This window comes from Tupaia chinensis, unplaced genomic scaffold (genome assembly GCF_000334495.1).
Source record: "Tupaia chinensis unplaced genomic scaffold, TupChi_1.0 Scaffold000007_1, whole genome shotgun sequence".
Taxonomy (NCBI): Eukaryota; Metazoa; Chordata; class Mammalia; order Scandentia; family Tupaiidae; genus Tupaia; species Tupaia belangeri.
Genome location: NW_006159436.1, coordinates 116,382 through 134,711, shown reverse-complemented (window position 1 = coordinate 134,711; position 18,330 = coordinate 116,382). Strand labels below are relative to the sequence as shown.

Genomic DNA, 18,330 nt, shown 5'->3' with positions numbered 1-18,330 from the left:
GCAGGATTTTGAGGCCACCGGGTCTGGGACGCGAACCGTGGTTGACTCCGTGGGAGTCCAGCGACATAGCCATTACACTAACTGCTGGTTCCCGATTTCCTTCTTTTTTAAATGTTAACTAATAGTCTGTTTTACGTATACACCATATTTTCTTTATCCATTCATCAGGCAATGGATGTTTGATTGCTAACATCTCTTGGCTATTGTGAACATATTGCAGTGAACATAGGTGTGTAAATATCTCTTTGAGATTTTATTTTCAATTATTTTGAATACATAGCCTTCCCATATTTTTTAATATTTATTTATTTATTTATGTATTTATTTATGTATTTATTTATTTATTTTAATTTAACCCAAGAGAGACACAGAGAGAGAAAGAAAGAAAGTGAGAAAGCAAGCCACTAGGTCCAGGGCTCGAACCGTGGTTGACCATGTGGGAGTGTCCAACGCCTTAGCCACCATGCCACCTGCTGGCTCCAGCCTCCCCATATTCTTAATTATTAAAAAGTTAATAACTATAAGAACTAATGAGAACTTACACTATCAACATAAGATATCTTTAATTATTAACCATCTGTGTTCCTGTTTAATACATTGCGAACAACCAATTGGAATTTTCATGGTGTTATATTGAAATGGGGTCATATACTTGTACTATCTAAGGAAATAAAAGGTAACTTATTCATGTAGGGATTGAGATTTCTTTCACAGCAAAAATTTGATTGTAGCTTATTTTTCAAGGTGTCAAGGCTGATATTTAAGCTTTTGGGAGGTTTTAGTTTTTTTTTTAACATTTTTTTCTTTAAAGAATTATTTTTATTTAAGTTTATTAGTTTATTTATTTATTTTGATTTGATCAGAGAGGGTCAACGAGAGAAAAACAGAGAGAGTAGAGAGAGGGAACTTGAGAAAGGAAGTAGCCAGGTCCAGGACCCAAACTGCGGTCAGCCATGTGGGAGTCCTGTGCCCCTAGCCACCGGCCGGCTCTGTTTTAGGTTTTTTATTGAAAACAATGAAAAGCATTTTCATTTTGGTTGTAGTTGTACACAATCCTTTATGACCTTTAGAAAGTTTTTTTTTTTTTTTTTATTTTACTCATGATCAAGAGCTCGAACATATGCACTAAGGTCTCGTACCATGCTCCCGTTTCCCTAGCCCTCCAGCTCTTCAGGATCCTGGCACACACACATGCCCAGTGTGTTTTCAGCCAACCAGCATGTTTTCAAGTCCTGGTCCAGGTGGCTTGAAAACACGCTGGGCATATGTGTGTGCATGCCCAAATTCCTGGAAGGAGGGAGAAGTGGAGAACGGACTGCAGCATGACCATTCTCCATGGGGGATGCTTTCTCCCTCTCCTTCGTTCTTTCTGTCTGGCAAATTAAGAAAAAACAGTGTTTGTTCTGAACCCGTGGTTGGCCATGTAGCTTTCAACTGCCACATCTGTTACATTGATACCACCAGGCTGGGCCTATGAGTTTTTTCCCATGTAACTTATATGTGTAGAAGTTAACTTATCTGGGGCTGGCTCTGTGGCCTAGTGTTTAAGGGAGCTGAATCCCATGTGGTTGACCATAATTCAGTATCCCAGCCCTGGCAACTTGAAAACATGCCAGGTGCATGTGCATGCTTAGCCCAAATCTTGACAGGATGGAGAGCTGGAGAAGGGATTGTGGCGTGACCACACCGCACTGAAGGGTGCTTTGTTTCTTCTCACTGTTTCTCTGTCTGAGGAGTCCATGTAGCTTCTGGCAATTAAAGTTATCTAGAAAGTAAAAATTAAAAAGAAATGTTTATCTTATATTAGCTTTAGATGTATAAGAAAGTTGTGAAAATAGTACAGAAAGTTCCCATAAACTGCAATTTCCCTTGTTGCTAACATTTTTCATTAGTGTGGTACATTTGTTACAATTAATGAATATTGATATGTTATTATTAAACATTATAGACTTTATATGTGTGTATACATATGTGTATGTGTATATATGTATGTATATATGTGTGTGTTGTGTGTATATATATTATATATATAATATATTATTTTTATTTATTTATTTATTTTTAATTTGCCAGAGGCTGCTTGTGCTTGCCAGAGAGAGTCAGAGAGAGGAGAATGAGAAAGCATTTCTCATGAGGGGTGGTCACACCACAATCCCTCCTCTTCATCTTTCCCTCCTTTCAGGATTTTGGGTATGCATACATGTCTGGCTTGTTTCCCAAGCCACTGGGTCTGGGACTCAAACCATCAGTTGGCCACGTGGGATGCAGCCACCTTAACCACCACCCATGGCTGGCCCAGACTTTATATATTTTAATCATGGTTGGTTGAATCTAGGAATACAGAACCTGCTGATGCGGAGGGCTCACTGGCCTGTGCTGTCTTATACAGGGGACTTGAGCATCCACAGATTTTGGTAGCCATGGGGGTCCTGGAACCAATCTCTTGGGTTACAGAGGGATGACTACATTCAGATTTCCTTAGTTTTTTATTTGTTTAAATTGAGGTGAAATGATGTAATATTAAATTAACCATTGTAAAGTGTAAAACCCATATTTTCGTACATTCACAATGTTGTTTAAGTTCTAAAACATTTAATCACCCTAAAAGAAGTCCTTGTATCCATTAAGCAGGTACACACAGTTATGGAAACTACGTCTGTCGTCTGTCTCTATGGATTGATCTATTCTAGGTATACCCGTAGGTGGAATCGTACACTATGTGGCCTCTCGTGTCTGCTGCTTTGATTTAGTGTACCGTCTCTGAGGTTCGTCCAGTTTATAACGTATATTTTCACTGTATGTTGATTCCATTGAGCGTGTCCAAGACACTGCCCAAAACCTCTAACTTTCCCATCGTGGCCTGTACCATTTTAAATTCCCACCAGTAATGCATGGTGGATCCAATTTCTTTATTTCCTTGCCAAAAAACCCTTTATTTCCTACTTCTTCTCCCCCACCTCCTCCTCCTCTCTCTCTCTCTCTTTTTTTAGAGTATAACTTAGTCAGTGTGAAGTGATACATCATTGTGATTGTGATTAGCATTTTTCTAATGGTGTTGAGCGTCTTTATGTGCCTTCTGGCCATTTGTGTGTCTGGAGAAATATCTATTTAAGTCTCTTGCCTATTTCTAAATTGGGTTTTTATCTTTTTGTTAGTTGTAAGAGTTATTTGTATATTCTGGATCTTCTTGAAGTTCATTGGACTTCTTGGATATTTAGATTTGTATCTTATAAAATTTGGGAAGCTTTCTGCTATTATTTCATCAAACATTTTTTTCTTTCCTTTTCTCTCTTGCTCCTGGGACTCCAATTTGTGTATGTCGGTATGCTTGATGGTGTCTGAGGCTCAATGCATCATTTTCTTCATTTTTTCCCCTATTTTTCAGACAGAATTATTTCAACTCACCTACCTTCAAGTTTACTGATTTAGATCTGCCACTGAATCCCTTTAGTGAATATTTTTCATTTTCATTTCAGTTATTTTATTTATTTATTTATTTATTTATTTATTTATGTTTTTTGCTATCAGGCATATGCGCTTGCCAGAAAGGCAGAGAGAGACAGAGACAGAAAACGAGAAATCACCTCCTCAGGAGGATGGCCATGCCGCATTCCCTTCTCCTTCATTCTCCTCTCGGGATCTTGGTCATGCATGCACACGCGCCTGGCATGAGTTTAAGCCACCAGGTCCGGCACTCGAACTGCGGTCAACTACATGGGAGTCCAGCAATGAAGCCATTATGCCAACTGCTGGTCCCTCATTTCATTTATTGTACTTTTCAGATCCAGAATATCTATTTGGTTCTGTTTTGTGTAACTTCTATTTTTGTTTTGGTATTCTGTTTGTTGATGCATTGTTCTCCTGGTTTCTCTTCATTCTTTGTCCTGATTTCTGTTTGGTAATCAAGCACATTTAAGACAGTTGGTTGAAAGTTTTTTTTTATCTAGTAAGCCTAATGTCTGCTTCTTCTCAGTTGGTGTTGATTTTGCCTGGAGCCCATTACCTCTGGACAAAAAAAAAAGAGAGAGAGAGAGAGAAAACTCTCCCAGTCTTTGCAGAATGACTCTGTGATAGGGCACATGGTTGGTGCTTAGCTTAATCTCTACCTTAGCCTTCATTTCCTGCTGTGCTAAGCCTGAAGATCAGCCCAAGATGAAAGCTTAGAGTCTTTTCTATTCCTCTGAGCATTCATCTTGCTCTGGGCCAATATGTGACTTCCTAAATTCCTATTTTTACTATTGCCAGGGCACTTCTCAAAGTTCTAATTTCCTGGGGCCAGCAGGTGGCATGGGGGTTAAAGGCGTTGGACTCCCACAGGGCTGACCATGGTTCGAGTCCCGGACCTGGTGGTTTGCTTTCTCACTTTATTTCTCTCTCTCTTTCTGTCCCCTCTCTGATGAAATTGAAATAAATAAATAAATAAGTATGCAGCTGTGGAGGGACCGGTCCTTAGAGATACTTATTCTCATATTTTCACCGACATCACTCAAGAAGGGTTTTTAAAAACTGTCTTTTATGATATATTCCTTTAATGAGTAGAGTCCTCGAAATGACAGTAATGTTTGTAAAAATTGTTAACAGGATGGAATCCGACGTGGTAGACCCAGAGCAGATACGGTTCGGGATTTAATAAATGAAGGCGAGCATTCATCCAGCAGAATCCGCTGCAACATCTGTAACAGGGTGTTTCCACGGGAGAAGTCCCTCCAGGCTCACAAAAGGACCCATACAGGTAAGCCGAGCAAACACCAGAGACTGTCAGAAGTAATGCTTAACTAAAAGCTGATCAGACGTTTGGGCCTATACATTCATTTTTTAGTTACCTTATATTTCCTCATGTTACCTCTATTGCTTGTGAAGTTTAAAAAAATAGGCATAGTGTATTAAGTTTCTTTTGGGTAGAGAATGGTGATTTTTTTTTTTTTTTAATTTTTTTTGGAGAGGTTTTTGCTATAGGGTGCGTGTGCTCTCCAGACAGACAGACAGAGAGAGAAAGCGAGAAATCACTCCCCGGGGGGATGGCCATGCTGCAATCCCTTCTCCTCCCTTCTCCTCTTGGGATCTTGGGCACGCACGCACATGCGCCTGGCGTGAGTTTTTAAGCCACCGGGTCCGGGACTCAAGTCGCGGTTGACTACGTGGGAGTCCAGCGACATAGCCATTACGCTAACTGCTGGTCCCGAGAATGGTGATTTTTATGAACACTGGTTCTATGTGAAGTATGAAATTATCATGGTAATTAACCTAGATGTCACAATGATATTATTGTTAAAGTTAGACCTACCCTTTACTTGAATTTTTTTGAGATACTCTTTTTTTTTTTTTAAGGAGATTTTTGCCTTAGGGCATGTGCACTTGCTGGAGAGAGAGCGACAGAGATAGTGAGAAGGAAAATGAGAAATCACTTCCCAGGGGGGATGGCCATGCCACAGTCCCTTCTCCTCCATTCTCCTCCTGGGATCTTGAGAATGTACACATACGTGCCTGGTGTGAGTTTCAAGCCACCAGTCCAGGAATTGGAACTGTGGTAGGCCACGTGGGAGTCCAGCAATGTATCGACTACGCCATCTGCTGGCCCATGAGATGCTCTTAAGTTATCTGTGTAATTGTTAAAATTCATTTGTAGGCTAGATACTTGAATAGTGATCATCAAGTTTTGTTTTTTAGCTTTGATATAGGGCATGTGTGCTCACTGGAGAGAGAGAAAGAGCAAGTGAGAAATCACTCTCCAGGGGAGATGGCCACGTTGCAGTCCTTTCTCTGGGTCCAGGACTCACTCCGTGCTGCTGGCTATGTGGAATCCAGTGCCTTAGCCTCCACACACCTGCTGACCCCTCATCAAGCTTTCAATAGAATTTCTAGAGTTGTCAGTGCACCATCAGAGTGTTTGCCCCGACCAATCTATAGTGATTTATGATTTCTCAGAATTAACCACGTTGTATGTGGCTATCCCAAGGTTACTGTACATCTTTATTGTATGTAAATTGTTCTTGCATTTTAAATGCTATATAGAGAGCCAGTAGGTAATTTAGAGGGTCTTTTCTTGTTCTCTCCATAAAGTTGGCTCCAGAGGAAGGAGCCTTTTAGTTCTGATGATTTATAGATGAGGAAACTGAGGTGCCAAAAACTAATTACCACGCTCTCCTGTACCCTGGAGTTGAGGGTATGCTGCTCAATACATGAACAATTAGTGCACGGGACTAGTGAGTGTTTGAAACGTGAATGGTCTACACTGAGATGGGCAGTGAGTGTAGAATCTACTTCTTATTAAAAAAAAAAAAGAGTGTACAATTCATTTGTTTTTACAGTTGGGTCCAGCTACTGGAGTATAGCAGTAGACAACGCTGTGTAGGGCTGGAAGCCATGTGGAAGGCTGGAGTTCAGTTCCCGAATCACTGGTGCACACCGCGTGCACGCGTACGTGCCTGTGATCCTAGCTGGCTGGGAAGGCTGGGGGACGACTGGGTGTGAGACTGTGTTTAGGGCGGTTATCTTTTTCTTTCTCTGTCTCATGAAGTAAAAAAAATAAGCACACTTTTGGTGAAAAATAATTTTTATTTTTATGTATTGAAGTGACAGTATTATAGATTGTACTCAATAAAATTAATTATTAAAATTAATTTTACCTGTTTCTTTTTATTTTCTCTTTTTTTCCCTTAAGGTTTTGCCACAGGGTATGAGTGTTCGCTAGAGAGAGGCAGAGAGACACTGAGAGGGGAAGTAAGAAATCACCCCCCACGGGGCATGACCACTCCACAATCCCTTCTCCATTTTCTTCCTGATATTTCGGGCACACACACACATATGCACCCAGCATGAATTTCTAGCTGCCAGGTCTGGGACTTGAACTGTATTCGACCATGTGTGAGTCCAGTACTTTTAACCATGCCACCTACTGGCCTCACCCTCCCCCTTTTTTTTTTTTTTTTTTCTTTTTTTTATGTAACCATGCCCCCTCCTGGCCTCCCCCTCCCCCTTTTTTTTTTTTTTTTTTACTTTTTCTAATGTGGCTTCTAGAAGTAATTCACATTATAGTCCTATTGGATGGTACTGGACCCTTAGTGCCCTGTTTTTCTTCTGTGTTTCTGGATATCACCTACTTCTTATTTTCTTACTTCTGAAAAGATACATTTTAATAATATTATAGGATATAGTCTTCTCCACCAGCCCACTGTATCATCTCTTACCTCCAGGTCTCTGCCTGCTGTGCTGTATACCAAGTAACTTAATCCAAGGGATAGTTAAGCTTTAATAGTATGAGGAGACTTCAAGAAGTCTGTAGAAAAATTGAATTAAAGTACGAGTTTATTTAGGAATATTTTGGAATCCATGGATAATTTTTTCATAATTGTTTTCCACGAACTTTTTGAAGACCTCTGGTATGTGTTATAAAAACACTTCCTCAGGACAGCAGATGGCATAATGGCTGTGTCGCTGGACTCCCATGAAGTCGTCCACAGTTCGAGTTCTGGACCTGGTGGCTTAAACTCACTCTGGGCATGTGTGCGTTCACTGGGGAGTGATTTCTCACTTTCTATCTCTCTGTTTCTTTCTGGCGAGTGCATGTGCCCTATAGCAAAAACCTCTCAAAAAAACAAAAAACAAAAAATACTTCTTGGAGGCCAAGAGGTGGCATGGTGGTTAAGGCACTGGATTCTCACATGGTTGACCGCAGTTCAAGTTCCAGAACTGGCAGTTTGAAAATCACGCTGGGTACATGTGCGTGTGTGCCCAAAATCCCAACAAAAGACTGCGTCATGGCCATCTCCCCGGGAGGTGATTTCTCACTTTATCTCTCACTGTCTCACTCCAGCAAACCCATGCGCCCTACAGCAAAAACCTAAAAAAACGAACTTTCCTCGGGCTGGCCCTGTAGTGCCTTGGTAATGCATGCGCCCTACAGCAAAAACCTAAAAAAACGAACTTTCCTCGGGCTGGCCCTGTAGTGCCTTGGTAATGCTTTGCTCAAGAGAAACTGGATCCCACATGGCAACTGTGGTTCGAATTCCCAGCCCTGTCAGCCTGAAACGTGCCAGGCATGTGCTATGGGTCCAAGATCTGACAGGCTACTAGAGGAATGGAGAAGAGTTTTATGGAATGACTAGACCCTATGGAAGGTGTTGATCTATCTAGCTCTCTCTCACACACACATGCTTATGCATGTACTCTATCACGAATAAAGAGAAGAGCTTTTAAAATAAACTTTTCCTGAGGACCAGCAGGTGGTGTGGTTAAGGTCCTGGACACTACCACATGGCCGATGCGGTTTGAGTCCTGGACCTGGTGGCTTGCTTTCTTACTTTCTCTCTCTCTCTCTCTCTCTCTCTGTGCCTCTCTGTGGTCAAATTAAAATAAATGAATGAATAAATAAAATAAATAAACTTTTACATTGCTATTTTAAATAATCCCCCATAGCCTGCTTTTTATTAATTCATGTCTAATTATCGTAACCATTTAGTATATCTAAATAATGAGAAACTTAAGAACTTGTTCTTGTACTTTGAGTCACTGGAAGAACCAATATATAACTGTTGATTAAAGGATATTTCCTCAAGGAGTAGCAAGTTTAACGCTTTTACAGCATTTTTGAGCACTTTGTCTGAGCCTAGCACTGTGGCATCTACAGGAATGGAAGTGAAACATCAGGTGCTATGGCTCTGCAGGAGACTGCCATGATGCGTAAACAGCATGGGACACTTGAGCTCAGGAAGGGATACAAGAGTTCAGTTATTTAGAGACAGGGGGAGGGGGAATGCTTGATTGACAGCCTGCAGGATTAGGCATATTGGAATGGCAAGAGAAAATAGGATTAGAACAAGATGAAAGCAGGTGATTTTTCTTTGTCCAAGCAGTGTAATAGGGTTTAGGGTGGCTCAGGGATGGTCAGGATGACAAAAGCAGTGTCCTCTGCCAGCCACACTAAACATCCTGGCAGGGCAGGGAGATAGGCCAGTGAGGGAGCTATGGGAGGTTCGTTCTAGGTGTAGGGGCTGCCACTCCGACAGGGGAAGGGGCATTGGGAGAGCAGAAGGGAGAGTAGTGAAGAATCAGCCTGAGCTAGTGATTGGGACAAAAGGAATGGGGTTAGCTGAAGATGGTAACTTCAAGGACTTGAGCCTGTACCAGAAAGCTCAAGGCCTAAAGAAAAAGCAGTGCTCCCCATCAGAGCCGAGATGTGTTTTATTGTTGTTTGGAATGATATAAATTTTGATCCCGCCTTTCCCCATTGGCTCAAGATATAATCTGTAACATCTGCCTATTAGGTGAGAGACCCTACCTATGTGACTATCCGGACTGTGGGAAGGCCTTTGTTCAAAGCGGACAGCTCAAAACACATCAGCGTCTTCACACCGGAGAGAAACCTTTCGTTTGCTCAGAAAACGGTACGGTGTTAGAAATTAAGTTTGTGGACTAACTAGTTGTGAGTTAGCAGCGGAAATTCCTTTACTTGAATTTTTTCAGGGGGAGAAGTATGATAAACATTTTATAAAACATAAGCTTTCTTTCTTGCTAATTATGATCCATGCTGAATTTCTTAGAAATCATTCAGTTTTAAATAAAGTATTCTTTTTAGATTAAGCCTTAAAAATACGATATCCAGATGTAGGCAGTAGAAAAATCTATAGCAGAGATACTGCTTTTAGCGTAGGCTTTTACCTTGCCTTTAAACTTTTTACTGTAAAAGTGAGATTAAGCATACTGTCTTTTAAATCTCTTACATTAATTTCAAAAGATACTTTTTTTAGGCACATTTTTACATAATCCTGTTTGAAAGTCAGTACAGTTACATCCTATTTCTCTGTAGTTTTCTTGATTATTGCCATAAATGCTTCAAATGTCTATACTTTTTGTCCAGTGAATTTGCTTAAGTATGTATACAGTGACTATGTCAGTGTTGGATACTAAATATTTAATTTGTTGTTAAAATTTACTTGTTACCAAGAAATGGGGAGAATGTTTTCACATTTGACAGCTTTTTCATCTTTGGGATATTTATTTATGCCAGGGTTCAAGAATGAATTTCCTGGGTCAGATGTTTTAATCATTTTTAAATCACTTTCTAGACGCTGGGCACATTTGCATGCCAATAACTGAGACCTGACGGAACTGCCTTCTTGTCCTCCTCATGGCATCAGTGAGATTGTGTTTAGGCCAGTCTGGTTGTTTTTCTTTTCCAACTTACAGAATGCTCAGTCTTACCTACTGTCTTACTGGTGAAACTGATCGTCTTCCATGTGTCTGTTTGCCAGATGGTCTGATTCTGACAAGTGGTTTCTCTGTGTTTTGAAGGCTGCCTGAGCAGATTCACCCATGCAAACCGCCACTGTCCGAAGCACCCCTATGCCAGGCTGAAGAGAGAGGAGCCCACGGACTCACTCAGCAAGCATCAGGCTGCAGACAACAAGGCTGCTGCTGAGTGGCTAGCCAAGTAAGGTGCCACCGTTCAGTGCTGGGAGATTTCTGCTATGGGCATGGGCTTATGCTAGGGGTGCAGATGGTTCTCATTTTAAATACGTTGCTGTTATGCACATTTTATAACATAATTTGAAATAGGCCTTTCTTTTTCTTTCTTTTTTAGATAATTATTTAGCCTTATTTATTTACTTGAAATTAATTTTATTTTGACCAGAGAGGGGGGGAGTGAGGGAGGGAAGGGGGGAGAGAGAGAGAGAGAGAGAGAGGTAAAGTGTGAAAGTTGACAGGCCCAAACCACACATTGGCCATGTGGGAGTCCTCTACTTTTAATCACCATGCCACCTGCTGGCCCCCCATTTTTCCTTTGTTAGGTTTTTGCCACAGGGAGCATCACTTAGCTGGAGACAGAGAGAGGGAAAGTGAGAAATCATTCCCCAGGGGGAATGGCCATGCTGCAGTCCCTTCTCCTGCATTCTTTCAGGATTCTGGGCATGCATGGACCCATACCCTGCATGATTTTCAAGCTGCTGGGTCCAGGACTCAAGCCATGGAGTCAGCCATGTGAGAGTCCAGCATCTTAACCACCACACCATCTGCTGGCCCTGAAATGGGCCTTTATTTTCTGCAGTGTTGTTATGAGTGGTGTTAGGATCTGTGTACGATAGAAAAGTATGAGATCATCATTAGTTGGAGTGCCCAGATCACAGTTTATTTTAAAAGGAAGAGTTTTCCCATTTTAAAAGAAGGGTTTGTATGCATTTTATTTCATGTGTAACTCTTCTCTCTCTCTCTTTTTTTTAAGAGATTTTTTGCTATAGGGTGCCTGTGCTGACTGGAGAGACAGAGAGAAAGTGAGAAATCACCTCCAAGGGGGATGGCCACACTGTAGTCCCGTCTCCTCTCTTCTCCTCTTAGGAGTTTGGGCATTCATGCACACACACTTAGCATAAGTTTCAAGCCTCCAGGTCTGGGACTTGAACCACAGTCTGCCATGTGGGATTCTGGTGACATAACCATTACGCCATCTGTTGGCCCTCCTCTTCCCATTTTCTTTATCTTAGAATTAGTTATATGCTGATTAAAACCAGGATAGAGGGTAGAGGTTCTTTTAAAATGAAATTCCAAAAAGCACCCAATTTAATTTTTTTAATGGCAACAAGGGGGGAGGGGACAGAACAAGAAATTCTCTTAAGGGTCTATGATTTAAGGACTCTTTCTAAAATGCCAGTATGATCCTCAGAATAAACGTGAAGTCCTTTATTATGGCATTCAAAGCCCTTCATAATCTGGTCTCTGGTGACTTGCTAGTTTTTTTTTTTTTTTTTTTTTTTAAGTTTTTGCCCTAGGACATGTGTTTTAAAGAGACAGAGACAGAGAGAAAGTGAGAAATCACTCTCCAGAGGGATGGCCACACAGCAGTCCACTCTCCACTCTGGACTTTGGGCACACATGCATCCTGTGTGACCTTCAAGCCCCAGTACGAGGACTTGAACTGCAGTCAACCATGTGGGAATCCAGTGCCTTAACCACCAGCCACCTGCTGGCTCCTGTAAAGGCCTTTTTTTGTTAAAGAGAGTAACTGTGAGGGAACCAGCAGTTAGCGTAATGGCTATGTCGCTGGACTCCCACGTAGTCGACCGCGGTTTGTGTCCCGGACCCGGTGGCTTAAAAACTCACGCCGGGTGCGTGTGCGTGCGTGCCCAAGATCCCGAGAGGAGAATGGAGGAGAAGGGATTGTGGCGTGACCATCCCCCCTGGGGGGTGATTTCTCGCTTTCTGTCTCTATGTCTCTCTCTCTGTCTGTCTGGCGAGCGCACGCGCCCTACAGTGAAAATCTCTCAAAAAAAAAAAAAAAAAAGAGTAACTGTGAGAAGTTTCGGTCTACCATCTAACTCCTGTGTCCGCACTCCACGCAGGTACTGGGAAATGAGGGAGCAGCGCACCCCCACCTCGAAAGGCAAGCTGGTTCCAAAGGCCGACCAGGAGCAGCAGGACCCCCTGGAGTACCCGCAGTCAGACGAGGAGGACAATGAGAAGAGCGGCGCCCAGAGGCGGCTGCAGGAGCAGCGCGAGCGCCTGCACGGGGCCCTGGCGCTCATCGAGCTGGCCAACCTCACCAGCGCGCCGCTGCGCCAGTAGCCGGACACGGACTGGCCCCCGTGCGGGAGTACCGCCCGGCATCCTGAAACAGTAGATCCTTGGGCATAAGCTAAGCACCTTATTTGCTTATCATAGGCTGCTATTCTATAGAAACTTATGAAGAATGTCATTGCCCCAGTATGCGGGGTGAGAGAGAATTGCACTTTTTTTTTATATGGAAATGGATTTGATGTAAAGCTTAAAATATTTTGTAAATACGGACTGCACAGTACAGGGTAGAAAACTACATATTGTGGGAAGCTAGATTTTGCAAGTTTAATGCATTCATTGGAAGCAGTTCTCACAGGAAGCACTTTCTGAATAAGACATTTGTGTGAAAAACAGAATGGTACAAATCGCCAAAGAAGGTTGAAATGGATTATTTATAAGATCATTTTTAACAATGTATATTAGCATGTTTAACAATACTGTAAACACTGAAACAGGCAAGAAAGTCTAAGATATTGTGTAAGATATATATTTTTAAACTGCAAAATAGTGTGCTGAATAAAGCTAGAGAAATGGGAAGCTATTTTGGAAGATGTTCTAAGTTAGGGACTTGGAAGGAAACAGACATTGGAGGATCTTGGTGAGACGCATAATGGTTCAGAATTTTTGAAATTGGAGTAAAATCAGTCTTATTCTATCTTTCTGGGGCTTTATGACACATTATAATGTTTAAATTGGAAAAGCACTTGTCATCTTTAACATGTTAACTTGGGAACTTTTGCACATTTCACATTTCTCTTTTGCTGAAATTGAGTGATTAATCTTGCAAAGTCTAGGTGACATGGTAATTGGTCATTTTACAAAAACAGACGTTACAGACCCTGTAGTGAGATTTGGCACTTAGATTTTTATGAATAAAAGGGATATCTGCAGGGTTGTTTTGTAGTGAAATGTTTTAGATTTTTTGTTAGCAACACTAAATTTTAATTGTACTGCTTATTTAGTATTATTAGCGAGTGGAAGCCTCCATATTTATATTTTCAGTGCGTAAAGCCACCTTCTCGCTTTACTTCAGAATAATATGCCAAGCTATTTTGTGTTCACTAAATTTAGCTGTCAGTTAAACACTGCAGAAAATAGTAGCTACTCAAATAAGTAGGCTTCTGGAATAGTTCTAACTGCAAGTGTGTTAACTTGTGTGGTGGTTTTAAACCCTTTTTCTCAAGTAGATGAAGTTATTAAACATCACTTTATGTACTGAAGCATGAACAGAAAAACCAAGAGCTGAGCAGTCCACCTCCTTTATGTAGCAAAAATCGCCATCATTTGACTTTTGTGATAAGCAGAAATGAATGACATGCGTAGCATGGTAATTTATAGATTGCTTAACTGGAGTGAAACTCAGATTAACAGGGGAAATAGGGGCTCTTAGCGCCTTTTCTCTTTTTTGAGGTGAAGTGGTATCATACCGATGTAGTTTAAATATTATCTAGAATGTAGGCTTCTTTATCCAAACACCCCAGTGTTGCAGTACACAGATAGTTTAAGATACGTAGCCACAGGGGAGGGGAGTTATGTAAATGTCTTGAAGAGCGAAAGTATGAAAGATATGATAGTTACAAATAATGTGTATGCTGAGGACATACTTTAAAAATGTAATTCCTCTGTACAGTAAATTGCAAATCTTTAGGATTTTTTTTAATAAGAGAATTTATATTTGTAATGGTCTAAGAATTTTGTTCGTAATCTGGTATCTCGAATTTTAACGTGGAGCACTTAAAAGGACGGTAAGAGAGACTGTAGCTTCTGAATTTCCTTTTTAGGTTTCAGCATTTTCTCTAGAATTTTCCCCCTCAAATAGATTTCGATGAACTAAAAAAGCAACACTCATCAGTCGTGGGAAATTTAAAATTTTATAAACTTACCTGAAGAGTAGTAAGACTTTCAAAACGATGAATATTTGCCAATTCACAGTTAAGATTTAAGGCCTTCAAAAACAAGAGTTTTTACTTGTTTTTCCAGTCAGCTTTTGTCAACTACACTAGTTATATTCACAAACATTTTTTATTTGTATAATTGGAACAGTTTAAGAAATTATTATAACTATTTACTATAAAACATTTAAAATGTTCTTTCTCGATATAAGCTATGTTACTTGGACAAAATACATTGGCATCTAAAATTTGAGGTGTGTTAAGACTGCTTTTTGTTTTAAAAATGTGGTTTACATTCAAATTCGTGAAGTGTTTTATGCTTCCTATGGCTAAATTGTAGTTTGGCAGAGTTAACAGCATACGAATAAACATGCTGTAATTTTAAAAGATGCTTTGAATAAAAATTTATTTTAATTTAAATTTTAAAGTATATGTTCATTCTTGAAATCTTTATCATTTATTTTCCTATCAAAAATAGAATTGCCATGATATAAAATAGTCTTTAAAAGAGGGCTGGTGCTCTGTGACCTAGGGGTTAAGAGAGCTGGATCCCACATGGCTGACTGCAGTTCAGATCTCGGCCCCAGAAGCTTGAAAACCAGCAGGCGCACGTCCGTGCCTCAGATCCTGACAGGATGGAGAAACGGAGGAGAGACTGCGGCGTGGCTGGCCATGCTGTGTTGAGGGGTGCTTTATCTTTCTGTTTCTCTCTGGTGAACAAATGTGCCTCTGACAGTTAAAAAAAAAACCAAACAACAATAACACAAGCAAGTTTAAAAAATAGAAACATCATGGGGCCAGCAAGTGGCATGGTGGTTAAGGCACTAGACTCCCACAAGGCTGACTGCAGTTCGAGGCCTGGATTTGGTGGCTTGTGTTCTCATTTTCTCTTTCTCTTTTTCTCTCTGTATGTCTCTCTCTGGTGAGTGCATGCGCCCTATAGAAAATTAAAAATAATAAAGAAAATTAAGTAAATCTTGAAAAAATAGAAACATCTCTTATAGTCATACATTCTTCCATCATTATTATTTCAGTGCATTTTATATTTCACTTCAGTCTCATTCCAGGCATCTTTTTTGCATAATTGTGACCATAATGTGAATTATATTTTCTTACTTTAAAACTACGGCCTTTTAGATTATAGATATGTAACTTTCTCATCTGGCTCATTATTACAGTGTTAAAAACACACTGGTACAGATACATATTAAACTATTGCCAGCTCTATCCCATACCTTAAAGTGAATTAATAAAGAACTAGGATTTCATTTCACTTATTCAGGAAGTGTTGAATTTGGGGTCACCTCTCTCCAAGAATCTAGTGAAAGCCTGTTTACTTTGATCAAGAGTAACTCTTAATGTGAGCTGGGATTTAAACAGGGAAAGGACAGGACTTTGACAGTGATGATAAGGGCCTGGAAGTGTGCATATAGAAGCAAATTAATAAAGAATTAATTCTAGAATTAATGATGAAGGCTGTCATTAAAGTGACTTTATTTTACTGTTCACATAGTCAAAGCTTCTTTGAAGATTCAGTGGAAACTTAGTTGGAATTCTCGAGGAAATTAACCAAAGTAACTCATTTCAGATTTTGGGGTCAACTTGAATATGAATGCATTTTTTATTTTAAAATGGATTTCTATGTGTTTTCTTTACAAATTTATTTTCGGGACCAGCAGATGGTGTAATGGTTAAGTTATTGGACTTCCACACAGCTGACTGTGGTTCGAGTCCCAGACCTCATGGCTTGAAACTCAGGCCGGGTGCATGTGTGTGCATGCCTAAAATCCCGAGAAGGAAATGGACTGTGGCATGGCCATTGCCCCTGGGGGATGATTTCTCGCTGTCTCTCTGTCTCTCCAGTGAGCACACATGCCCTATAGCAGAAATCTCTTAAAATTTTTTGTTTTCTCTATATCATGATAGAGCATATATGTGTACATGTGTGAGGAAAGCACATGTGTCTGGTCATGCTGCAAGCTCCTCCCTCCACTGGTCTGCCAGCTTGCCAGACCCTGGCACTCATTCGCATACCTGGTGAGTTTCAGGCTAACAGCTGGGAACTCCAACTGTGGCAGCCATGTGGGACCCAGCTTCTTTTGAGCAGCATATCACTACTGTGCCAAGGAGCTGGCCCTGTCTTCTTGTTTGAGCAATTGGGGATGTTCTGGCTGTTTAGTGCCAGCTGTTTGGCTAAAATTCTACTTTAGCTCTAACCCAGGCTGAAAACATTTCTCAGTTACCAGCCTGTAGAGTGCCTGCATCGGGAAAACAAGGCATCTATATAGTTAGGCCTTTTTTTTTTTTTTTTTTTTTGAGAGTTTTTTGCTATAGGGCACATGTGCTCACCAGAAAGACAGAGAGAGACAGAGAGACAGAAAGCGAGAAATCACCCCCCAGGGGGATGGCCACGCCACAATCCCTTCTCCTTCATTCTCCTCTCAGGATCCTGGGGACACACACACATGCACCCAGTGTGAGTTTAAGCCACTGGGTCCAGGACTCAAACCTTGGTCGACTACATGGGAGTCCAGTGATATAGCCATCATGCTATCTACTGGTCCCTGGCTCCAACTTTTATTTAACTTGAAATCTTTAGCTTTTTCAAAAAGCTTAAATTCCAGGGCTGTCGTGTAGCCCTGTGGATAAGGGAGTCAGATTGCATATGGCAGATTGTAGTTCCAGTCCTGGCCAGGCAAATTGAAAAACGCCAGGCAAATGTGCGTGCTCCCAGATCCCTCAGGAATGGGGAAAGGGAGAAGGGGCTGAAGTCACCACCTCCATTGAGAGGTGTTTTCTCTTTCTCTCTGGAGTGGACATTCCTTTTGGCAGTTAAAGAAAAAAGGGTAGGGGCCAGCTGATGGCATGGCAATTATGCTGCTGGACTCCCACATGGCCGACCCTGATTCAAGTCCTGGACCCAGTAGCTTGAAACTCACGCAGGGCGCCTGTGTGTGCGTGCTCTGTATTGCCGGAGGATAATGGAGAAGGGATTGAGGCATGGCCATCCCTGGTTGGGGGGGGGGAAGGAAGTGATTTCTCACTTTCACTGTCTCTGTCTCTCGAGTGCATGTACCCTAAGGCCAAAACCTCTACAAAAAAAAAAAAAAAAAAAAAAAAAAAGAAAGAAAGAAAAGAAAAAGGGAGAAAGGCTTAAAGTCAGGTCTTTAAAGTTAATTATTCTGACTGGAAATACGGGACACTGACTTGAAAACATGCTAAAGTAGCCCCCATGCTGCTTAATGTGCATGCGGTAGGAAAACACAGGCCCTGCTGGGAGGCGGGAACCAGCCCTGCAGCTAGACAAGGGCAGCTCTGGGCCTTCACCTGCCCTGTCCTTGCCAGTCCACTCCTAGGTATTTACAGAAGAGAAATGAAAACATACTTTCAGGCCAACACTTGTCTGCGAATGTTCGTGGAAGCTTTTTTCATAACAGCCCTGAACTGGACTCAGCCAACAAGCCCATCAACTGACAGCTGGGTACAGAAGGGGTGGTCATACTCAGCGATGGAAGAACATGGGAGAGCTGCAAAAATAATACCCAGGAGCAGAAAAGCAGCCTTTGGTACATACTGGTAGACATCTCAAGCCTCGACTCATAAAACTGTGTGTGTTTCATTCACTTTATGTCCATTGTACGCGAAACAAAAAGGTATTGTAGAAGGGAAAAAAAATAAAACCCCAAACCAAACCAATCCGGCGACTTACGGAAGTCTTTCTAGCCAAGAGAGCAGGCTGCAGGAAGGTCGAGCTTTCATCGCTCCCAAACCGGTTTCCGGGCCTCTCTCTCCGATCCGGAGGGGCGCCTGGACCCGGGACACTCCTGAGGATAAAGTCCGGGCGCCGACCCTCCCCGCCGGCCTCGGGGCACTCGCGGGGGCGGGCGGGGGC

General features: G+C 41.5%; 1 protein-coding gene across 1 annotated transcript; it reads left to right on the top strand.

Annotated features, from left to right (window-relative positions):
- Window positions 1–4,581: 4,581 nt before the first annotated feature.
- Window positions 4,582–14,847, top strand: ZNF367 (zinc finger protein 367; the record flags this gene model as incomplete). Its single annotated transcript, XM_014591996.2, is given in 4 exon segments — window positions 4,582–4,732; window positions 9,264–9,383; window positions 10,291–10,429; window positions 12,333–14,847. Coding segments are annotated over 4 exon segments (633 nt in total), but the record flags the coding sequence as incomplete, so codon positions are not given.
- Window positions 14,848–18,330: the final 3,483 nt, after the last annotated feature.